The 25,907-nt window shown below is 30.1% G+C and overlaps 3 protein-coding genes across 3 annotated transcripts; 1 reads left to right on the forward strand and 2 right to left on the reverse strand.

Annotated features, from left to right (window-relative positions):
* Positions 1-1,158: 1,158 nt before the first annotated feature.
* Positions 1,159-16,070, reverse strand: LOC123291486 (forkhead box protein N4-like). The gene is made up of 9 exons (XM_044871792.1): positions 16,061-16,070; positions 15,254-15,667; positions 12,537-12,912; positions 11,084-11,262; positions 10,505-10,767; positions 2,835-3,003; positions 2,604-2,762; positions 2,275-2,371; positions 1,159-1,403 (listed from the first exon to the last, which is right to left on the reverse strand). The coding sequence occupies exons 2-9, from the start codon at positions 15,659-15,661 to the stop codon at positions 1,159-1,161; spliced, it is 1,896 nt and encodes a 631-aa protein (XP_044727727.1). The 5' UTR covers positions 15,662-15,667; positions 16,061-16,070.
* Positions 16,071-16,606: 536 nt separating this feature from the next.
* Positions 16,607-19,689, forward strand: LOC123292493 (protein ILRUN). The gene is made up of 5 exons (XM_044873195.1): positions 16,607-16,722; positions 17,118-17,318; positions 17,886-18,235; positions 18,479-18,627; positions 19,279-19,689. Exons 2-5 carry the CDS (start codon positions 17,131-17,133, stop codon positions 19,348-19,350), a joined length of 759 nt encoding a protein of 252 aa, XP_044729130.1. The 5' UTR covers positions 16,607-16,722; positions 17,118-17,130; the 3' UTR covers positions 19,351-19,689.
* A 2,250-nt stretch (positions 19,690-21,939) lies between these two features.
* On the reverse strand, positions 21,940-24,845 carry LOC123291815 (4-coumarate--CoA ligase 1-like). Its single transcript, XM_044872235.1, has 8 exons — positions 24,681-24,845; positions 24,100-24,307; positions 23,705-24,017; positions 23,448-23,604; positions 23,066-23,365; positions 22,747-22,974; positions 22,336-22,504; positions 21,940-22,229 (listed from the first exon to the last, which is right to left on the reverse strand). The coding sequence occupies exons 1-8, from the start codon at positions 24,804-24,806 to the stop codon at positions 22,117-22,119; spliced, it is 1,614 nt and encodes a 537-aa protein (XP_044728170.1). The 5' UTR covers positions 24,807-24,845; the 3' UTR covers positions 21,940-22,116.
* Positions 24,846-25,907: the final 1,062 nt, after the last annotated feature.

Consider the following 25,907-nt stretch of genomic DNA (forward strand, 5'->3'; position numbering starts at 1 on the left):
ATTTATATTAAATATAAATATAATCTGTGTAAATTTTATGTATAAATAGTAAATTTTATTAACAACAGGACGGAACATACAAAGGACACACAATTCTTTTTAAAGGCTTTCTGTATTCTTTACATAATTATGAATTACACGTAAATGGAATGAAGTAGTTTGGATAGAATATGGCGAGGGTCAAAAAATTCATGAATCCTAACATTCTATCTCGTAGTAAATAGCTCTTGATTCGATGTGGAGCATTTTCTCTTATAGGACACATTATGACAGAGCGGTCATTTTCGAGATAGAGGAAGGGGTGAAAATAAAATGAGTATAAATTGAAAACAGTTTCTAACAACCGCTCTTATGTTCCGTAATTCTAGCATACATATCCCCCCTTCTTCTTCCCAACTACTATCAATCAAACCATGCTACTCCTTTTCGGGCGTTTGGGAGAAGGGAGATGGGGAAATGACTGGATATGGAAGAACTTATTTGGTAAGGGGCATAATTATTTATCAATTTTTGATTTTTTTAATCCAAACCACCCTCCTACCCTCTATCTCGAAAATGACCGCACTGCCGTATATTACAGAGTGTCTAGCTAAGTTGGCTTCATATGGAAAACTTTTTTATTGTAAGGTTTACGAATAAAATTTATTCTTTGCTCTGCAAAATTGTTTAAATACACTTCTACATATCTCGGAAGTGATTTCTTGAACCATTCCTATAGAATGGTCTACATTTCTAAACGACCATTAACATTCTTATCGAACTTTCTCAATTTGTGATCACCCTGTATATTCGATGTCAAAAGCTGTATGTTAATATTTTTGAAAGCAGAGCTTTTTATAAAGAATAAATTTCTTTCGTAAAGCTTATAATAAAAAAGTTTTCCATATGTAACCAATTTAGTTATAGCACTTTGTATATTAAATTTCTAAGAAGTAAATTGTTTCCACATGTTTTAGAAAAATCTTGCTATGTAAAAAATTTGAATCATCAGTTTTTTTTTACTAACAATTAAAACGAAACACGTCAGAAAATATAAATCAATTTTATGTCACACAATTTCTCGTAATTACGAAAAGAATCAGTTCATTACAATTAAATTATTTTCTAAAAATAGTTCTTTAAACAAATCAATCATAAATCATAGTTTAGTTATCATCTTCATACTTGTAATTCATAGCACTGAAAATTGAGATCATCACCAAATAATTGATCTGGTGTAATGATTTCAGCTTCAGATAGATTTAAACCAAGTGTTTGTGGATTTAAATCTGTAATTAAATAATCACCACTTGTTAGTTCGTTCACACGTTGCTGTTCGGTTTTATTGTCGTCATTACTGTTGCAAGATTGTTGTAAACCACATTCTTCGGCTACTTGTTCTTTTGATACTGGACACATAAAATCTGAATACATCAAATATTAAATTCATATTGTAATTTTTACAAGGAAAAAGTTAAGAAGCACTCTGGTTAGGTTACTTGAGACCATGATACACCTTACTATTGGCCCGGAAGCGGACTGCAAAATCAGTAAGGTTGCCAACCTTTCGTCAAAGGTTGCCATACTTTGTCCACAAAGTTGATCTGGCACCCTATTACTTCTACTAAAAATCAAAAAGGTTGCCAAATTTTTTTCAAAGATTGCCATACTTTATCCACAAAAGTTGACTGAGCTGTAGCTTCACGTGAAAATTACCCGGTTACCTTATGGGTAAAGTTGGTATCCCAATATTGCAGTAGGTACAAACCTACCTCCTCTCCCGGTCTGATAGGATTGTCATAATCCATTGTTTTTACGGGTTTGATTGCCGCTCTATTACAAATTTTGGGCCGGTTACCGATGGGTTAGTGATTTTGCAGTTTTCAGAACCGTTTAAACCCAAATCCTGTACGAAATGAAGGATTTGATCCAGAAATCAACTCCTCGTCAGTAGATTTTAATGTAAAGTGATGGAAAATGTTTCTCTTAGTGTACTCAACAAAATCATATTCATTTGAACTTGTGTTTTTTCGATTTATCCCCATAGGATGTGGCAGAAGTACCCTACTTCCGGACACCACTTTCTCTTTTTTCACATTTAAAAAAAACTATTGTATTTTATATTATGGACAATTTTATATTATGGACAATCCGCCACTGCTAGGCATACATAGGGACAGACAGCTGGAAGCGGTTTTGTTTTTTTACTATGTAGTGATAGTGAAGTTCACGGTTTCAAGTAACCAATTCAAATCAGAAAATATTTTAAGATGAATCTTTTGATATGATACTTACCCATAGAATCACTAACTGGAATTAAATATTGCACTTCAACCTCACGTTTAATGGAGCTCGAATCGTCTGAAGTTCGTATCACATTATGTCCCATTCTCTATTAAAAAAAAAAAATAAATAAACAATACTATTATCATACAAACAACGATAGCGTCAGCACTTATGAGCATTTTGCTCACGCTCGATTTAAAACAGTGAGGATTGTGTTGTTGCTGGTTGCCATAACTTGTTTATGGAACCAGAAACAACAACAAATAAGTGAAAACAACTGATTGACTGAATTAATCGTTAAAATACCATGGATAGACAGTGTTGATTATTTTATTCACCTGATTACTGCTATTACTATTCTGTATATTAACGTCTGTTTGGAGGTATCCACAATCCATTTCAGGTAAAATACTTGCTGTGGCCGCTTGAAGTTCATCTTCCATTGCTTTTTCTTTTTCATCGTACTTATCAATAAATTGTTGCATGCGTTGTTTCTTCTAAGCAAAAATAATCGATTAACTGATAAGACTTGAACAAAATCGTATGAAATTTAAAGGAAATCTTTTTACCATGATCCATGTAGACATTCGTTTATCGTCCCTTTGTGCGATTGTCCACAAATGACCAGCGCCATGTACTGCTTTGCTTCCTTTACGAAAATGTGGATTTATTGATAAATTATGTCGGACGGAATTCTTCCAGCGATCATCGTTTGCTTTGTAAAATGGAAAATGATCACTGAAATTAAATATTAATTTTACTTTAAAACAAATAGACCAAATCTTTTTTCTTTTGTGCAAGTATGGAAATAGAAGATAAGTCTATAACCTAGAAATCGATAAAATAAAGCAAATAAAGCGAAGTTAAAAAACTAAACCCTTGCTTGTTAATTGTTAAGAGTGCGAGCGGTCTAAGGCGTTAGACTTTGACCGTTTGACTACTTAGACTTAGGTTGCGGGTAATATAGACTTAGGCTGATATTTGATAACGCATCAGGATATTCAAGTTAAACCTATGTTTGACAAAAATACTATGACGTCTTCGACTAAACAAAGAACCAAATAAAACTTTTATGTATGCAATTAATTTAAAAACCATTAAAACTTATATTAGTCGCAGAAACGAAACACTAAAAACAGTCAAAGTTCGAAAAAATTGAACAGTAAGACGGATTTGAATGCGGTTTTCAGCATTGGATTCGTTAGAGCGTCAAAAATAGGAAATGTCCATAAATAAATATACTAAAAGTTCATAATTCGGTTAATAGTGATGAAAATGATTCCAAACTTGTTACTCGGAAGTTTCAACAGGGGTTGGGATTGCTGAACGCGAATATCGAGTCAAAATTGGTCTCCGAAGTATCTGGTGCCCACTATAAACGGTATGCCGAGAAATTTCGGGAAATTCGTTATATAATCTGTCCAAACTCGTTACTTGAGGGTTTTTGTGATCGCTGAACACGAATATCGCGACAGAATCGGGCACCAAGTACCAGGTACCCTGGTGTTCAGCGACCCCAAAAACTCCCGAATAACAAGTTTGGAATCATTTTCATCACTATTAACCGAATTGTGAATTTAGTATATTTACGGTTAATTTAAAATGCATATTATTTATGGAAATTGTATATTTTTAATTAATCAATTTAGGTCACAAAATTTCTGACGCTCTAACGAATCGAATACCGAAAACCGCAATCAAATCTGACTTACTGTTCAAATTTTTCGAACTTTATTGCATCGTTTCTGCGGCTATATATGTTATTGCGGATAATAAATTTTGAAGAACAGAATAAGAATAAGAAAACTTTTCCCGTTTAAGGTCAGCCCAACAAACTATAATTTTTTTTCAATATAAAAATTGTCAAAGAATATTTACATGATATGCACGTTGATACAATTCTTATACGCTATATGTGTTTAGTGTAACGATGTACCAGGCGATAGGATACCTTTTAATGTAGGGGAGTATGTCAACTGTTTCCATTACGTATTATAAAAACGGATATTTATCGTTTTAATAGATTTTTTTTTTCTTTTTTTTTTAGAAAAACCTGCTCCTTCAATTAACACTTGAATTGAACAGAGGGTGAAATTTTTTTAAATTTTATTTGTGGATTTTTAATTGTTACGACAATAATTATAATTAATATATTCGTATAACAATTTGCGTGTTTAAATTTGTCATTGTTAGACGCTGAAAAATTTGTTATCTGATAACAACTTGAGACTTGTGTTTTTGTTTAGAAGTTCAACAAATAGTTAAATTTTTACCTAGGCAACGAACAGTGACATTAAATTAAGAACTTGTAGAATGAGTTTCTATTTAGTCTATTGGCAATAAACTAAATACGAAATATAACCCTGACGATAGAATCGAGATTGAGTCATTTAGCTTTGTTTTCCATTCTTGCCAAGCCTCGACTTGATTTGCCATAGCCTTTTCACAAGCCTCAGAAAATTAAAAAAACTAAACCTTGATTTACCGGTTTTTGCCTAAGTTTTTATCTAAATTTCGACGGTTTAGCCTCGCTCAACATACATCGCGGTGTAGAGGTCGATGCGTACAGAGTTTTGGAAAAGTTTTTTTTTTATGTACCTCGCAGAATTAACTTTTTGAAAAATAGTGACTAAGTATCACATTTTGACATAATGAATTGTTCTCGTTTAATTGTACTATTGACGCAATGTGCATAACACACGTGTGTTAACTAAAACCTATTATCTATGAATAATTTAATTTTAATCAAAAAAAATTTTTTTTTTACTTTTCTAAATTAAATTGAAGGTTTACCAATATACCTTATTTCTATTATTTACTATTCGTACACAGTATGCATATTACACACATACAGGGTGCGTCATTTTAATAAAAAATAACTTAAACAAAAGTTGTTGACTTTGATGGGTGACATGATGTCACTGACATCTTGTTCTGACATCAGATTGGACCTAGTTTTCAAGTTTCTTTAAAAGTCAATTTAGATACTAAACGATAAGAGATAGAATAACACTTTAAATTAGAAAGTTGATCCTCATAAAAAAAACTAACATTTTTTATTCGAACCATTTTTTTCGAATATCGTCAGCTTTCGGATGAAATACGACTTAAAAATATGTCATTATTGCATTTAATCGAAAGAAAACACGCTAATTACGGAAAAATGCTGTAGCCAAAAGTTGTCAAGGCCAATAGAGGACATTCGCCTAGGTGTTAATAGCTTTGACCTTTCTTTCTATTAAATACAATAATGACATATTTTTAAGTCGCATTTCCTCCGAAAGCTTACGTTTTTCGAAAAAATGCTTTCAATAAAATTGTTGGCTTTTTTATGAGGATCAACTTTCTAATTTAAAGTTTTATTCTATCTCTTACCGTCTAGATTCTAAATTGGCTATTAAAGCACCGCGAAGAACTAGGACCAATATGATGCCAGAACATGATGCCACCCATCAAACTCTACAACTTTTGTTTATGTTATTTTTTGTTGGTTATTAAAACGAGCTATCAGCAATAAGATGACTCACCCTGTATATCACCACCACAGTACTACCCTTGCTTGCATATTTCAAATTTCATCAAAAATTATGATGGTGTCTACTGAACCATGAAACAGTTTTATATACTTTTTAATTTTTTTGGTTTGAAATAATAATTGCATTGGAAAATATAATCAGCATTGTTTATCATCAAAATGAATTAAATGAGGGTAAACCGTGAAATCATGAACGCATTTTATTATTGTGGAAGATCACATGCATATGCTTTTCATATTTACATAAAACAGAATATAAATTTCGATTTTTGCCCCAATTCCTAGATCAGTTTTTTGTATTTTTAAAATACGTATTTTCGACTACCAAGTAGTCATCATCAGTAAGAATTAGCTAGTGAATGTTACTCTTTGCTAATTTGGTGGCGGACTGCACTACTTGGTAGTCGAAAATACGTATTTTAAAAATACAAAAAACTGATCTAGGAATTGGGGCAAAAATCGAAATTTATTTCGACATATCCTAGAGTTCTCATTTATTATCTTCGATAATATTTATATTAAAACAGAATATGTTAATGACCTTCTGAACAATTTATATTTTGTACATACATAAAATTGAACATATTTGAATTTTATTGTGTAGTAGTCACAAACTATTCAGTTTTAAAATTAAAAGTTCGATATCGATTAATTTTGATCTAAAATATCTGGACGACCTAATTTCGCTCGTTTTTTATCCTCGTCCAGGAAAGATATCTATATTTAGTAATGTCATTTGCATAACATAGAACTGGTACCAAGACAAATGTAAACATACAATTGAATGAGTTAGTAAAGAATCATGTAAAAGGCGCTCATTAATTTACATAAAGTCGTAAAGTTAAAAAATTCGACTTTTTTGATACAGGCAAATTCGATGCGATTTTGTTGTAATTTTATTTTGAAACTTACTAATTTTGGGTCATTTTTATCACCTGTGATATCTGTTTTTCGCTAGCTGTCATTAATGTGCTTAATTCCGGGACCAAGACTCCATATTCTTGAAACTTATTAGAGCTAGGTTAATTTTGACCACAAATTTGAAAAGTATGACCCAAATTTAGTAGGATTACATACTTGGTTTATCAAAATTGTATAAAATTTGGATGTGATAGGGCAAAATTAAATTTCTAGGATTCTGATGACGTCATAAAGTTGAAAAATTCGATTTTTTTGATAACACAGGCAAATTTGATCCGATCTAATTGGAATTTTTTTTGAAACCCACTAATTTTGGGTCATTCTTTTCAGCTGTGATGTCAGTTTTTCGCTAGTTATCACTTATGTTCTGAATTCCGGAACCAGGATTGAAAATTCTGGAAACCTATTCGAGCTAGGTTAATTTTGATCACAAATTTGAAAAGTATGGCCCAAATTTAGTAGGATTACATACTTGGTTTATTAAAATTGGATTTAATTTGGATGTGATAGAGCAAAATTAAATTTTTTGGATTCTGATGACGTCATAAAGTTGAAAAATTCGATTTTTTTGATAACACAGGCAAATTTGATCCGATCTAATTGGAATTTTTTTTGAAACCCACTAATTTTGGGTCATTCTTTTCAGCTGTGATGTCAGTTTTCCGCTAGTTATCACTTATGATCTGAATTCCGGAACCAGGATTCCAAATTCTGGAAACCTATTAGAGCTAGGTTAATTTTGATCACAAATTTGAAAAGTATGGCCCAAATTTAGTAGGAGTACATACTTGGTTTATTAAAATTGGATTTAATTTGGATGTGATAGAGTAAAATTAAATTTTTTGGATTCTGATGACGTCATAAAGTTGAAATATTCGATTTTTTTGATAACGCAGACAAATTTGATCCGATCTAATTGGAATTTTTTTTGAAACCCACTAATTTTGGGTTATTATTTTCAGCTGTGATGTCAGTTTTTCCCTAGTTATCACTTATGAGCAGAATTCCGGAACTAGGATTCAACATCCACAAAAAAATGTTTAATCATCTTTGCTAGTTATTTATGAGGACAAAAAACGCTGGCGAAGCCGTGGATAAAAGCTAGTTAGTTAGATAATTAAAAAAATAGTTCTAATTTGTTAATTTTGTCTACATAATATGTATTTCTAACCTTGGAACAATAGATAATATCATTTGTCATCTGAACAACTCGAGGAAATAAAAACCAAAACAAAAAAAAAAAAGATTTAAAATTGTATATAAATCCACCCTTTTAGTGAATCACAAATCACCTCTTTCAAGGAACAACCATTTATAGCAGGTATCCATCCCATATATATATAAAATGGTCACGATGCATGGTAGTACCTGGTACCATATATCGACCAAAAATTTTCTTCATGGGAATTACAATTCACCTTACCACATAAGCTCACCTGTCTTGCTATAATACCTGCCCCCAACGTTTGATCGTCCGTCCTCTGACGTATATAATACGTACATAATATGACTATGGCATTTTTATATTCTAAACTATGGGTTTTCGACGAAGTCTGCTCTTTTACAAATTATCAATAATAAATGGATAATACTTTTATTCCGTATGAACTGCATGCAGTCAAAATCATCACAATCACACACATTTTTTTTATCAAACACATCGTATTTGACTTCCATTATTATACAACTTATTACGTACAACTTTATACGAGCCTGAGACCCTAAAAGATTTTTTGAATCTTTTAGCGGGAAAATAAATTGAAAATCGTATAAGCCACATTGAAAAGGTTCCGTTTCGGTAAAAAAGGATTCTTAGAATTTCATAGTTTTTGGAATTTTAAGACAAATCTTGTGAAATTTTCACCGGAAATTTTCAAAAGAAGATACTTAAATTAGTGATTAAGTATTTTAGTTCTGTCTAGCATAAAACGACGAATTATATTTCGCCCCAAAGAGCTTTGTTAGAAATTGTAGCTTAGAGTACCCACCAACAATAAGAAAGAATAATAATGCTGAGAATAATCTTAATATGATCCTGTTATCCAAGATTGCTTCGTTACTTAAAACTGTGAGCAATTGGCTCAATACTTGTAATTTTTCTGCAAAGCCTACAAAGCCTACCATTAGAAATGCAAAGCCTCATTCTTTATCCTTCCGAATTAGAGAGATCCCAAACTAGAGTATTAGACAAAGCCAGATACGCATTGTGGTGCCTTGTATCTACAAAGGCCTCATGCCATCAAAGGACAACCATCATTGGACATTCAGATGTATCTTTTTAGGAAAAGTGGCTGTGGGGAAATTGAAAGTGTGGAAACGAACGTGTGGTACTACAAGACAGAAAAATATTATAAATCATGTTATATATCCCAGTAGTAAATTCCATAGAAGCATTTAGTCTTAGATAAAAGATGCTAGCTTTTTTAAAACTGTTAACGGCTTAAAACTCATTAAGCCAAGCTCAGGAAGTATCTCTTACTCAAACGAAAAATGGAGTAAATCCGAATGTTGTAATCTAACAGCATGAAAGGCATTCCAGTTATCTTATTTATTTTCGGGGGACCCCTTGAAACCACGAAGTAGCAGTCAGTGTAAAGCACTGTTTGGGAGACAAACAGGCTGTACATTGTAAAACGATTAATGTAGGAGTTGATGCATCGACAAAGAGGGATAGATGCTGATTCACCTGCTTTGCTCTATGAAGTAGGCCACATCTTGGCTCAACCATTTTGTGACAATTAAAGTCTGCTTAAGTCAAAGTATTCGTCTAACTATTCTTACTTATTTAAAGTTTTTATGGACGCTGTGATTTAAACTTGTCTCATCCGCAGATAGCCGCATCAACCTGAGAGTTTTCATCAACATAATGATTTACTAAAGAGAGTAGATTTATAAAATACACATCCAAAATAGATAACCCTTTAATTTGAACGGAAGTAATAAAAAAAACTGATTTAACTTCATTATAAAATAAGTCGCATGGCATATTCTAGCGCGAATAAGGAGAGAGGTTAACTTATAGACTAGAAAAACTTTTATTATTAAGATAATATAATACATAAACGATGCGATATGGATGCGTGCAACTAAAGATGAATGTCATATCATTTCTAAATGTTTCGATCACAAAAACAACCCCCGATGGGCTTTTCTATTTAATTTATATTTTATGATAGTTTTGTAGGTATCTGTGTTTATGATTTAATAATGTTTTAATACTTTTTTTATACTTCTTTTTTCATATTTTCTCACGACTTGCTCATGATTGTTTTAACATGTTTAAAAGTCATTAAGAGGGTAGCTATATATTATTTAAATATAATCGTAAATAATATTGAGGGGTTTTTAACATACGTAATCATAAATTGGATCATAAAGACGTGGATGCAACAATTGTGATCTTTTTTTCTAATTGTGGCTAAAATTCTGGGATATAATAATCCTTAAGAAGGTAGGTACAAATAAATTAAATAATATCCATCGTGCAAGGTCGTCACCAGCCGATGGGCCAGAATGGGGCAAGGTGAAAGATAAATAATGTGAAAAAATCTTAAGGCTAAATACAAAAAAAAGAAAAAAAGCAACAAATTTTTGGAGTATATCACTTGGAGTAAATGAAGCTGTTTGAAAATTGCTTAGCATGTTAACGGGAACTCTTAATTATAGACGATGAAGTTATTGCAATTAAATATATTCTAATAAGAATGTGAAAGCAGATTTTAAGAATCTAGAGTGCACATTAAAAGATTCGAGGCAAGAGAACAATAAAAATTGAGTACTTACGAAATCCATTGATATATTCCTGATACAGTTAATTCACCTTTTTCACGAAGCGCATGCTCAATCAGCTCGGTGTATGTAAAAGGTGGTTTTCGTGGACCAGAATAGCGACTTGTATGATTCCCTTGATTATTTCCATTTATATTATTTGCACCAGGAAGACTCGTATGTTTCATTGTCTTCACTGTAACTGCTGCCGGTTGTTGATGTTGTTGTTGAGATAATTGTCTACTTTGTAGATTATTTGTTCTATTTTCTTGGATTATCTGTGAAATTTCAACTTTCTTCGTTTGGTAATTCTAAGAAGATCTCATTTTTTATAGGGACTCTATTTATGCCGGGATTCTAAAATATACTTAATTAAATTTATATTGTTATTTCAATTTTAAATGGAACGAAAAACCACAATGAAGCCAGAAAGATACGGAAGTATTTTTGATTAATTTTCCACTAATTCTCATAATCCTGTTATTGTTTTTCGCGATAGCTGTAACCTTCTTATCATTGTCCCTAGGTTCGTTCACACTATATCGACTGACATGATACTTTAATTGATAATAAATTTATATGATAAAAACTTACATTCTTTAGTTGATTTTGTGTAAAATATTGATTTGGTAACGAATTTACATCAGTAATATATACATGTTGGCTATAGTTTGGATTCATGTTGATCGATCGAATTGAATTCGATGTATTCGTTTGCATAACCATTGACTGTTGACTTCGATTACTATTTGTGAGTGTCGTGTTTGTGTAATCTACAAGAAACAATTTTTCTTGTTTATAAACATTAACTTGAGATTAACTTAGATAGATATAAAGCTTCTCTAACAGCAAATTTAATGATGCAAGGAAGAATATTATTTAATCACAACAAAGGCAAGTGCCTTCTGAATGTACTTAATAGACACTCAAATCTGAGCATTATGTTTGTTAAACTTATGCTCATATTTGAGTGCCCAGTAATGTGAGAAATGAAATCTCCAAATGTCCTCTCCTGAGCTTGAGGATTTCTCAATTTTTCGCTAACCTTTCTAAGAACCAAAGCATAGATGAAGTATATCTATTTCATAGTCAGTAATCATCGATCTCCTGAGAAGAACTCTTTACTTAGTAGAGAGGTATTAAATTTGTAACACAAAGAGTTACAATGGAGTACCTATATTTCTTTAATATTCAAGTGGCGTTTCGAGTTCCAAAGACTTCAACATTCCGATCGAGTATTGTCTATGAACGCTTCAATTAGTACAAGATAAGGAAAAGAACAAATACAGCAACGAACCTTAATTCTTGCGCTCATATTTGAGTGCCCAGTAATGTAGGAAATGAAGCCGTCCTCTCCTGAGCTTGAGGATTTCTCGATTTCCCGTTAATCTTTCTAAGGGCCAAAGCCTAGATAAAGTATATCCATTTTGTAGACAGTAAGCCTCGATTACTCGAGAAGAAATCTTCTCTTTGTAGAGAGATGTTACATTTGTAACACAAAGAGTTACAATAGAGTATATTTCTCTGAGAGTCAAGCGGCGTTTGGAGTCCCCTTCAACTAACTATTCCATATTGCATTAAATGAAACACCTAGGCTGATTTAAGTATAAGATAAGGAAAGGAAAATGAAGACACGAACGTTAATTTTTGCCGACCATTTTGAGCATGATCGGTCAAAAGTGACATGTATTCGACCTGTAGCTAATTAGTACGCCAAAGTTAAGACGCTTACTAGATAAGAGGGCTGATTATGGCCGATTAAATTAGCATCTGTACCTATATAGAAGACTTCCTTGAAATTAATATTTACGTTTGAAACATTTTCTTCGATTAAATTTCTTTATTGAGTTTCAAACAAATGTCAACTTAAAACAGCCACCGTGTACATGGTATGAGTGTAAAAGGTGGCAAATATTACTTTTGCCCGGAGTGGCTAAAAAGCTAGATCGGGCTCTGTAAGTTAAACAGTTGCAATCCTCTCCTTATGTTTCACACGCGATATATACTTGCATTGAAATCACTTTTTTAAATAACAACTTTCACAAACCTGATGAAGATGAACTAGTAGGAGTTGACGCATGAATTAAATCATCTAGCTTAAAATTAACAAGCCATTGGAAATTATCATCACCATTAAAATCTTGATTAGCGTCGTTTGTCGGTAACCCTGTTAAAGCACGATGATTATTATCAATACGTTGCTGATGAATTGATTGTAAATTGTCTGAATTCTTTCCATCTCTACTATCATTTGTAATAATTGTAGATATTGTTTGGCCACCATTTACACATGATGCGGTCAGTGTATCACCATCATCACCACCCCATGTGCCTTGGAGTTCGGCAAGATTCACGTTATGCATTTCAGCAACAATATTTGGTATTGAATGTGATGTATCCCAATTTCCATTCAATAAAAACACCTAATTCGATTTATTTAAAGAAAAAAATCAGCATTTTGAATAATTCTGTGAATATGTGATTAAGGATCAAGCAAATATCAAGGATCAAGGATTAAGGATCAAGCAAATATATTAAAATAAAATGTAAGATTATCATTTCATATCAGCACCATTTCATTGCTTAAGCTGAAAATTCTTCAGGTTTTATAAAAAAACAAGTGAAAACTAACAACTGACTGAGTTAATTGTGGAAATACACTGTAGAGAAAGGGTTGTTGAATGGCAGTGCTTGTTTTTGGGGACCATGGGGACCTAAAGCTCAAAACGTCAACTAAAATATGAAAAAATGGCTACATAAATGTTTATCACTTTCTCATAATCTTAGTTTAAAAAGTGCCTACAATTGAGGCTTCTAGACCAACCCGATTAATTTGGAAAACTAATATTCATGAATTAAAAGCATAACAAATATTTTCCTATAAAGAAAATTATAACAAGCGGTACTCATTTTTTCATAAAATACATTTCATGTGATTAAATGAATGGCATGCCCCCTCTAGTCTCATTGACTGCCGACGTCTTGATCATATTTACAAAAATAATTACAAAACAATATTTATTCAAAGTGGAAAGAGATAAAAATTACCATTTACCGACGCAACGGTTAAAGAAATGGCTAAATGTAAATGCTATGATTGAAACTTTACTTTATCCAGAACATTAGAAAACATTTAATTAATTGAATTTATATTAGGTTTTTGGTAGTACATACTATATTATAATAATTTAGGATCTTATCATTTACAAACAAACTGCATTAATTTAAGCATTGCACAGTGAAGTATTTATACCAAATTTCCGGACAAAAGCTAGGAAACTCAACTCTTTTGTTTTGCATTGAAAGTTGTTTTTTGTGCTCTTCCAGATGTTATTATTGTTGTTGTTCTCGATTTACCGTGTCAATCAATTTACGTTTACTGTGTTTGTAAGTGCAATTAAGTAAGGATTTTTTTTTAAATTTAAGATGAAGATTTGTGCTTTATTTATTAGTATTTAATTTTAATGTTTCTATTAATATAATTCAATTTTTGATGTTAAAAAAGGTAACTTTTTTCATTAAATTTATCAAACTCAAAGCTTTTTGTTTATGTGCCCTTTTTTTCCCGGTACAATTTTTTGTAACAGGGCAAAGTCTAAGTTTTCTATGTTTCTTTTAAGTTCTCCCTGGTGGAAAAAATATTTAAAGAAAGAATAAGAAATTGTGAAAAAGTCTTAGGAACTTTGAATTTCTCAACGTTTTCGGACTAGTCTAATTCAGAGTTATTCAGAGTTCTTAATACTTTTTTCAAGTTTCTAAGACTTTTTCAGAGTTTCCTAAGAATTATTAAGACTTATTCTTTTTTCAAATATTTTTTCCGCCAGGGCTATCTTGCGCGAATTTGCTCCTTTTCTTTTAAGGCTAAGATAAAGATAGAGATTAAGATAGATTATGGCAAAAGTCAAAAAAGGAGCAAGCAGTTTCCATTGAAAATTTGTAACTTATAATTCCAAATTCACCTTACGGGGAAACAAAAGCAAGCATATTTAAGAAAAAAAGTGGCTCAGAAGCAAAAAAAGTTGAAGAAGAAAATGAAATCTCGAATATGGCTAATGAATCAATTTTGAGCATAAAAATCCTTTCATTATATTTACGGTCCGGAAATTTGGTAAAAATACTCCACTGTGCATTGTTAGAAATTCTAAGTAAAAGCAACTAATAAAAGAATAATAACAAGATTTTTATAAAAATGTGCAGAAAAAATCAAAAAATATAATTAGTTAAAAGATTTAAGTTTGCTAAAACAAAAGTTAAGGCTACATCTGTGACAAAAAAACAATGACTAGGCTAAATTAAATCTTCATAAAAAAAAAACATTATACTTTGAATCCTATAAGTTAGGCAAAGTTACTTATGGATCAGAGAACACATAAATCGGACCAACAACCGTCTCCATTGGTACAGATAAATATAAATAAGTTTGTTGATTAACTGTTTATTTTTATTAATAATTTTTTTTTAAACAAAATATATTTATTCCAGAAATTGTCACGCTCAAATATTATTTCACTTAAATTTTAAAAGAATTCTCTTCTAAAAATTTTACGAACCAGTGTTTTTAAATATTGTTTTAGTGCCGTTTTAAACAAAGTGTAAGTTGTCTCAAAAGATGAAAATTGTGTTTAATTCCGTAAGTTATTTTTAGTTAGTTTATGGAAATCTTTATTTTTTCCACTTTAGAAAACGTAGCTTAAATGTTTTAACACTCAAATCACTTCCAATTAAATTCACTTTATTTTAAAAAACTATTATAAAAATGTATACCTCATTATTCCAGCCAGTTGGTGAATCGTTGTGTTTTTTACGTATTGCAATCTGAGATATTCCATTACCCAATGGAATACGTTTTGGATACTCATGCAAAGATTGAGATTGTTGAGGCATCGATTTCTGGTCATATTTAACATTATTTTGATTTGTAGAATTCGATTGATGGTATCGTTTGCGGGAATTAAAATCGCTTGGAATATTCGAAGAGTTGGAATGGGATAATGGCTCATCTTCAGCGAATAGTTTTCGTTTAACTGGTTGGCCACTAGGTATCATCAGCCCATATCGGTTATGATCGTTATAAATACCAGAATTGTTGGAGGCATCGACCAATGCTTCACATGATGGTATTGCTAGTCCATAGCCAGGCGGTGATTCCGTTTTTATTTTATTATTAAACATATTTACCTTTTATAAATGAAATATTATTTTTGTTTAAATTTTTTAAGATGAAAAAAATTTTAGATAAATCGTTTAAGCGAGCAAAAATTAGATATTAGATTATCTATTATTAAATTAATATTAGTTTTTTAAATTGTTTAAGTTTAATATTTTATTATTTATCGAAATTGATTTTGACCGAAAATATTTTTATCTTGTCATTCTTTAAATTTCTTTTGTTTTATAATATTTAATTTTTTTTTTTTTTTTGTGAAAATTTTATTAATAAAAATTTATAGAAAACCAATTTAAAAAATACTAAAAACAGTTCCAAATTTCCATATTCTAACGTGAATATGTGCATATTCTAAAAATTTACTTGTGCAAAACTGATGGTAAAAATTTTTTTGGAGACTTTACCTTTGCTTGAAAAGACATATGTGTGTTGAAAAACAATTTTAAGAAGAATAAAGCACGTATGAAAAGTATCGAAAAAAAATATTATATTTAGCTAAAATCACAATTAATACAGCATGATTTTAAGTATCACATATAATTTGTTATTCGAAATGTAAGAGGATAATACTTTATTCGAACTGATTCTTCAGGATTCTACAATAATGGGATACCCACTAACCGCTCTACATTTGTTTTTGAACGTCATTAAACGCAGGCGTCACGATCAACTTAACTCTAACATGATTGGACGTTAGCAGTTTTTAAAGAAACACCTGCCGTTAATGAACTTTTAAATTATTTCAAGCTTTTAATTTATTTTAATCATAATTTATATAATAACTTTCACGAGTTTTAACTTTGGAAAATCGAAAATTTGTTTGTTAAATACATTCATCCAAATTCATTCATTCAAATTTTGTATACCCGCTTAACCGGAATATCCGTTTTGAGTAAAAGTTATAAAAAACAAAGATAGATATATTCATAAAAGGAGAAAGAAATAAGACAACGAAAAATCATGTCATATAAATTTTGTATGTTATGTCAAATTTCGTAGATAGTCATAATAATAAATATTGTCCTTAAAAAAAAAAACTTCTCATTATTTTTGTTTTAAATTAAAGGTAGGATTCAAATATTTATAATTTCATGTATAATTTAATTAGAGTTTAAGAAATAATCATTTCGATTGGAATTAATTAACTGGAGGTTACAAAAACAAAATGAATGATTGACTCATTTCCATTATGTTCAAAAAAAAACTTTTGAAATTCATTGTCTGAACTCAATTTTAGTTGGTAATCTTTTCAAAAACAATATAAATGGCTTACGTAACTTTCAAATAATCCAAATGATTGTAAATCATTCAATTTATAAATTAAGTAACCAGGCCTAAAATTTTTATGAAAAGTAAACAAATGTTCCTTGAAATTTGAGCAAAAATTGTCAACTTGAATTCAGAAATTTTTAATATGGAAGCTGTTAATATAAGTATTTGATTGAGATTTTTATTTCATAGTAGTTAATTAAAAATGGATGTTGATAATGGTCCAGAAAATCAAACGACTGGGGGTCCTGTCGAATTGGAACAATCCTTGCTGCAACAATTCAGTTGCTTAGGCACAACAGATCGAGATGAACTTATTAAACAATTACAAAGACTTTTAGGAAGCAGTTTAAATTGGGAAACAGCTGCGTTTTTTCTTGATATGAATAATTGGTAAGAGATTCTGAAAATTTTTTTTTTTTGATTATTATTATTATTTCTGGGTGATAGAAGTATTTTTGGTCCTTCTTAACAAGAATAATAACCTAAAATATTACAAATGTATCTGGAGGACCACTATTTTATTAACAATTTGATTAATAATAATAATTTGATAATATTTCAAAGATTTATTGCATAATTACTCCATGCTCCATTTAGCTTCAGTGCTGGTTCCCGAAAAATATATAGTTCCCTTATACTGTCCCTTATATTTTTTGGGCCCCTAAATTGAAAATTCGATGTTATTAATCCATATTTTGGAACAGGGTGGAACATATACAATAATATTCAGGCCCCTCATAAAGTTTTCGTGGCGAAATCGAGAAGCTTTATTATTGAACTAATTAAAATCCCCTTCTAATAGGAAAATAATAGGTTTCCACCTGTCAACGATAGCGATCTTGAAAAGTCTCAATGAGTACTATGTATCCTGAAAGTTAAATTTTTCATCTATTCCGATTTTTTATCCACTAAGCTAAGCTAACAACATTTTATAACTTAATCGATATTTATCTTTAGGAATTTACAAGCAGCAATATGTTCTTATTTTGATATTGAAGCACCAGGTCAACTGCCATCTATGGGCTTGGTTGTAGATTATCCACCAGGTGAAGCAGGTGTTGTACCTGTAAATACAAGATTTAAAAAAACATGGGAAATACAAAATACTGGACAGGAACGATGGCCTATGGGTTGTGTTTTACAAAATACTGGCGGTGAACGATTTCAGGCTGATCATCGTGTTCCTGTAGCACGTTTAATGCCTGGCGAAGTTGCTCAGATTAGTGTTGATATGCTTAGTCCGTATGAAACTGGAATGTATCAAAGTAAATGGCGTATGTGTACTGAACAAGGTTGTTATTTTGGCGGTAAGTAAAAGCTTTTTGTTTTTCTTTATAAATACCATACCACTTACTATTTTTACACTTTTAAAGTGCGTATCTCATTGTGTATAATAAAGATATCTTTATACTATTATATAATCTTTGTTATACACATTGTATGTACATAAGAACTCTTCATATGTATGGAGAATGGAGATGCACATCCAAAGGTATACAAATAGAAGTGATATAATCCTAATTTATCGACAATTTTCAATTTTTTTTTAGATTCGATCGTTTCTATTATATCCGTAGTAGATCAAGAATCAATTCAATTGTCTGAACAGCTACAAACACATTTAACAGATTTGGGTCGATCTCCACCTTCTGCGGCAGTAAATCCTTTTGGCAATGCACTACGTTCTCCTAGTCAAAATGTAAGTATTTAAAGCAAACATTCTTTAAAGTTTAACTTCTTCTGCGTTTACTCCAATCTAACGATTTCAATGAAATTTTGTAATGTGTATTTTTTGATCCAACTTATGAGATAGATAGTTTTTATTTCGATTAATGAACGTCAATTTTTTTTTTTACTGTGATATTTAAGTTTTTTATGAGAAAGAGTTATATTTCTTCTAAGTTCTATAAATTTTCAATAAACGGCGGTGAGAGTTATACAATTTCCGTCAATCTTTTTTTTATGATGGTTTTCAATAGATGGCGCTGTTCAAATATTTTTTTGGTTCTTCAATTTAGTCCTAAAAATAAGATCCTCAAAATTTGGTTACACCACATTTTAATCCATACATCAAGTGTAGATTTACAGTTATAAATAGGAATTCAGTATAGGGTTTTTCATTTAAAAATGATTTGTCAAAAAGCGCTGTTTGATAAAGGTAAAATATATTAGATTTTCTTTACTTGAATAGTTTTTTGACAAACTCTACAAAATAAAAGCAAATCGATAAAAAACTTATTGTTTACAAGACCTAAGTGTTACGAACATTCAGATATTTCAAGATCTAACACTTTTAAAGATTGGCATTCGTTATTAAGGATTTGGTAATTGATAAACTTTGTGTTTTTAGGATAGCATCCAAACCTCACCAACCCCAACTCCAAATGCATCAACTCCAGATTCAGATATAAATATGTGCTAGCGACAAAATGGTTTTATTATTTTTTTTATATATTGCAGTGCCAACGAATATTAATAATTAAAGTCTTATTTATCTTGTTCCAATAATTTTACTAACTGTAACTGAAACAGAAGTCTCAAGATGATGTGTGATATCTAAAATATTTGGATGGTACTGCTGTTTTATTTTAAATTAGAGATATGTTTTTTTTTGTTTGTTTGCATAAATGAAATTATATTTAAAGAATTTAAAAATTTACCTGGTTATTGGTTTTTCAAGTTTGTTTAGTGAGCAAGTGTTTTACGAACACTTAACCCGTCAGCACTCGAGTCAACCGTTCGGTAATCTTTAGTCGCGTGATGAGAGATTTGTTCACACGTTCTGTACATGCGTCAAATATTTCGCAAGTTAAATATTCTTTGACTTTGTAAATCATAACCTCTTCATGATTTTATATAAATTTATTTTTTAATGCACTAGCTAATTAAAAATAGTTTGATTGCGTGATTTTGGAATAATGGTTGAGAGTGAAAATATTAGAGCAGAGAAATAATCTAAATAATTAAATTCATTTTAACTAATTTCACCATATTTCCATCACAAGTTTTTTTTTAATTTACTTAACGTACGAAGTTAATATTTTTTTCTTACACCTTTACTCTCGTGATGAAAGAAATTATCATATACAACACGAGTGCTGACTGGTTACATTCTATTTGTACAATTTATATTTACTAAGCTACAGCATTTAGTAAGTTTCATCAATCATTTTAGAGGTACGTAGAATTGAAAGTGAATTAATAACATATGTACTGTACAGGGTAATATTATAAGGCTATTTATGTTTATTGTCGGAATCAATTTCATTGGAGAAAATATATTCACATATTCAGCTTATTCCGTTAGATTCCGAGGTTGACTCCTTTTTTTTTTAACTAAGATGAGTCGATTAATCGTATAGAAGCCCAAACTCTTGAATAAATATTTTTGTCTGAGATTTACAAAATTAAATACGTCCATTATTCGAAAGTATGCATTGCTATCAATTAATTAAAAAATTTGTATTGCCCTCAATAACATTCACTATTGAATTTGCTGTCGATAGTAGTTTTTTGCTAGTGATAAATGATCTAGATAATTCTTATTTTAGAATTATGTTAAAAATATTCTACGTCCATATTTAAAAATCAAATTATTTTCGAGATAAGTATATGTGCATATAAAGAGTTTTTCGGGTTTAAATTAATATCCAGTTACAGCGTTCACAATAAAGGAGTTCTTTAATATTTGTAATTGATGTTAAGATGTAAAAACACGAATCTGTAGATTTTTTTATCCAAAGCCAATTTCACTTTCTTCCAATTTATGTAACTCCTAATTTTAAACATAAAAACTTTAAATTTATTCTCATTGAAATTTCATCTTCACGTATGCGTCGAATTTTCTGTTAGATAACGACAAATAATGATCTCAGTGACTCTTGTTTCTATTAAAAAATATCTTATGAACCATTTTGTTATAAAACGAATAAATATTTAAAGACTCGCCATTTTGGAGTTTGTCAGGAAGTTTTTTTGATGTCTACTAAATACTAAAATGATAAATACTAAAAACGCATTTCTAGGAGAAGGCCCTTAAATACTATAAAATGAACTTGGTTTTATCAGGAAAATTTACGATCAACTCTCCCACTATTTTTCACAGAATAAACCTTGTACAAGTGCTATGAGACTCAGTGTCAAGATGAAAATTAAAAACACCTTTGAAAGCGTGTAAGACAAATACATCCACAAGTTAGGATGGAATTACGTCTCAAACTTTTGCATCTTTAGGATTGGGATAGTACATGGAGGTAATATATTATTACAGTCAATTTCTACATAAAACGGTATCACTTTAAACTACTGCTTAACAAACGTGTAGTACAAATGTGGCGGGTCCGATACCTTTTTAGTCACGTTATCGTATCTCCCCTAGTTATATTATCTCTATGGGTTGTTTCGTAGAGATAATATAAAGAAGACGCTGTTACATTTAACGATTTCCACCATATTTCTACATAAGGTAATGTCTACTGCTTGACAAATGTGTATTACTCTTCTAATAATACCTCCATGGGAAAATGATATCACATTTTTAGGTTATTTTGAAAAATTATGTATTGTATAAACGCTGTGATTTAATAATTTTGTCGCTAGGGTCAAAAACCACCCACACAATCTTTGATGAGGAATGAATAGGGCACAAAATAAATAAAAATGATTTCTATTTTTGAATGGTCTATTAACAGAATATTATAATAATGTAAGATTTTTCAAAACTGTATAAAATTTGATATTGATTTGTTTGTTTTATTTTTGAAGAAAAAAAAACTGTGTGAAAGTTAATTATATATATTAAATTATATTATATTTAAAATAAAAATATACACTTTTTGCTGACTTAAAAATAAATATAAGTACAAATTGTAAAATTACATTATATTAAAAACAAATATAATTATTATATTATTAATATTAATATTCAATAAATTTAATTTTTAAGTAGATTTTAAAAAGTTTTTTTTTTCTTTAAATTGTGTTTTGAGATGAGTAATAAAAATATATATTAAATTGCAATAATATGAATTTTCTATGTTTACCCGATTTCAATTGTGCCCAATTTGTAAAATATAATCAAAGTATATTTTTTTAATAACATCTCACAAAGACAAAACATTGTTGCGAAATAAATCGATATAAAGATCTGAAATCTGTCTAGTTAAAATTATTAAATTATGAATTATAATTACTTTATTAATTGTTTTAAAGCATTTTTTGCTATTTTTCCAGTAGGAGCAACTGGGAATGCATCCAAGAAAATTACTCCACCACGTAACTTTTGGCAATCAGCAACTTGTTCTAAAAATATTAGAAACAATCAAAATAAATTTTAATAAAATATTTAAAAAAATTTCTAAAGTTTTCGAAAAATTTGATCAATCTAATGTTAATTTCGCGTACTTACGGTTAACAAATTCAATAAGTTCATCTTCTGTAACATTTTTGGCTGATTCCTTTTTCACAATAAATGCTAGTGGTAAATCACCATCAATTTCATGATGTTTACCCATTACACAAACATCTTCAACAGCAGGATGTTTTCGTATAACATTTTCTAACTCATTCGGTGAAACCTATACAAATTATTTTACTTTTTAGAAATTTGAAAATGATCAGGAGTATAATAAAGGTTACCCCTTAGTCCCCAAGAACAGTTCAGATTTTGATGCAAATAAATTGAACTATTTATAATTCTTTTACGAAAGGTTATACATGATTTTAAATAAATGATCAACAAAAGATAAACAATCATATATTCTGGAGTGTTAAGAACTTGTTTTTAATGTTATTGATTAGACCATTAAGAAAATTTTACCTGCCACCCTTTGTATTTGAGTAATTCCTTGTAACGACCCACAATAAATAAACAATCTTCATCATCCACTTTAACAATATCTCCAGTATGGAACCATCCATCTTTATCAATTGCTTTTGCAGTTGCTTCTGGATCTTTATAATATCCCTTAGTTAAAAGTGGACCTTTGGAACATAGCTCTCCTTCTTGATTTCGTCCAAGAGTTTTTCCAGTTTCTGGATCGATTACCTTAAAAGTTTTTTGATATTTGTATTTCGGTAAATATCTTTTAAAAATATAATTTTCGAGTAATTATGATAATGGAATATCTAAATCTTACTTTCCAATAAATTCCATTAATTAATTGACCAGATGACATTATTTTTCTTTTCACAAGACTTTCGTGTTTATTTCTCACAAAAAGTCCATAAGAACCAACAATTTCTGTGCTACCGTAACCATTAAAAATGAATGTATTTGGAAATAATTTATGATACTCTTGTACATGCTTTTCCAAAGATGGGGCTCCACCAAATAAGAGATATTTTAAATTTTTCGATATTTTGGATACATTTTGTTTAAATAATGGATGATTTACCATTTCAAGAACTTTTATTGGGATCATAAATATCCATTTGATCTAAAACATAAACATAAACATGTATATTTTTTTCTTAAGTATGGGTTTTAATAATTATAATTCAAAATTACAAAAATCTTACATTGTACTCCAAAATAACTTCCAAATTTCGTGTTGGGGTGTATTCACAAACTATTCGTGAAACTCCATTCAAAATTGAAGCGCTTAATAATATTGTAGCCCCAATCCAGGATATTGGAGAGTAATATAATATTGGACTGTCGCTTTCTAAAATAAATCTGTAACAAAATTTTTGGATATTATTTCAGTTAAAAAAATTAGAACTTATAATTTTGTTTAGCCATAAATTAGCATATTTTATGTATATTTTTTTCTTACCCAGCGCCTGGCATTCTTTCCATTCCCATGTAAAACGCATTATGGTTTATGGTAACGCCTTTTATAAGTCCTGTTGTCCCGCTAGTGCATACAATACACAATATATCATTATTAACATCCACAATTTCTGTTACAAAGCTATCCTCTTCAGTTGGCTTTTGTTGTTTTAAATATTCCTTAAAATCCGTTTCAAATGTAACGATTTTACATTGTAATCTAGCTTCAGTGGAGAGTTCTGACATTAAGTTTGTACATTCTTGATCACAGAATATTATTTTTGGTTCGGTCAAATTTATCATTCGTAAAATTTCATCTAAACAAGTAAAAACAAACAATTGATTAAGTTAATTGTTGAAATACCACGTATAGACAGTGTATGCATGTTAAATATTTACTTCTTGAATAATCAGGATGTAATGGAATAATTGTTACACCCAAATACATAGCACCCAATAATGGAACAACCACATCCAAATGAATGCGTCCACAAATCATTATAATATCTCCACGCTTTAAGCCATCTTCTTTCATTTTTAATGCACAACGAATTGAATTCACTCTCATTTGACCAAACGTTTGAGTTGTTTTATTTACAGGATCAATCTAAAAACAATTATGAAATACACAAAAGTGAAAACAAACAATTGACTGAGTTAATTAATGAAATATCCTGTATAGAATGTATTGAATAACAGTGCTTGCATTATTTTTTTATAAATTAGAAAATTTTAAAAAACCAACACTAACCAACACTATGATTGCGGCCTTTCGGCTGATTTATAAGTTTTATTTTTATTAAATTTTTTTTCCTTTCCGATTTCATAATACAAGAGTGTACAGTTTTTAAGAACCACTTTGTATCTGCTTGTGGCTAAAAGCCACGGGTGACGGTAGCTACGGGAGCGGAATACCGCACGGGTCGAGCTAATTTAAATTAATTCAAAACTTAAAAAAAAAACAAGTTATTGAAACTTACCTGTGCAATTTTATTTGAATTTTGCAACATTTTATCCAACAAATATTGTGAAAAATTTCTTTCACATGGTGGCACTTCTATATCACCCCCATAAATTATTAATTCTTGATCGGTTTCTGTTGCCATATTGATTGCTGAGTTGTTCTTTAAGCACCTTGTATATTCTAAAATAATTGGCGAAACCACCTTTTATATAATTTTAAAGGTACTATAATTTATTATATTTTTATATGCGATTGTATAAAATTTGCATTATGTGATAATATATGAGAAAGTGATGCAATTTATTATACCTTATACATATCGGATGTATAAGAATAAATGGGCAATAATCCAGAAGGTAATTAAGTATGGCAAAACAAATATGTGTCCAGCAAAGACTTGCACTTTGTTATGCCATATTTCGGTTTTAAACAGAACGTAAAATATTGAGGAGGGTCAGTTTGAAACAGTGCAACTAGTACTGAAACTGATAAAATTTAGCTAAAATATAGGCTTTCAGAAATATAACAGTAGAGGTGAAACGGATATCCGCTAACTACCCTGTATCCAGTCTATCCGGCTTGTTTTCCAGCTATCCAGTCTATCCGGCTTGTAGCTTTTAAAGTCGTTGATCTTGAAAAAACCATAAATATATTGTATCATTTTTGCAGTTTTTTAAATGGTATGAAATGACACTGCATTAAAGCAGCAAAAATTTTACCCACTGCCTCGGGATCCTTGCGTAATTAATAAATAATCATAGCTCCGGCAAAAATCAAGTTAGAAATGTCTAAAAAAACCGAAAATGTGAAAAAAGTGCAATTTCCCGGTTTTCTTCCGAAATTTTTAATAACTTTTATTTTAATTAATATTTTTGAAAAATTCTTCTGAGGAATTAATTTTAGAGAATAATACTATTCGTTTTCATAGTACTGCACCATATTTTGATAAAACGATTGATTTTCAGATTCAAAAGAACAAAATACGCCGAAAACCATAGGTAGTGTTCTTGGGAGTCAATTGGCCACGAAAACCGACTCAGTGGCCGGAGTATATTATATTTTCTTTATAGATGATTATTAATATTACGTAACATATTTCTTTATTATACATAAAGAATGTTACTTTTATGAGCTAGATTTAAAGCAAAGAAATTTATGAGCTAGATTAAAATAATAAAAGCATAAACTGTAAAAAATAAAAGAAGTTTTATATGAGGAAATAAACTTTGTTAAAAAAAATAAC

This window comes from Chrysoperla carnea, chromosome 2 (genome assembly GCF_905475395.1).
Source record: "Chrysoperla carnea chromosome 2, inChrCarn1.1, whole genome shotgun sequence".
Lineage (NCBI taxonomy): Eukaryota > Metazoa > Arthropoda > Insecta > Neuroptera > Chrysopidae > Chrysoperla > Chrysoperla carnea.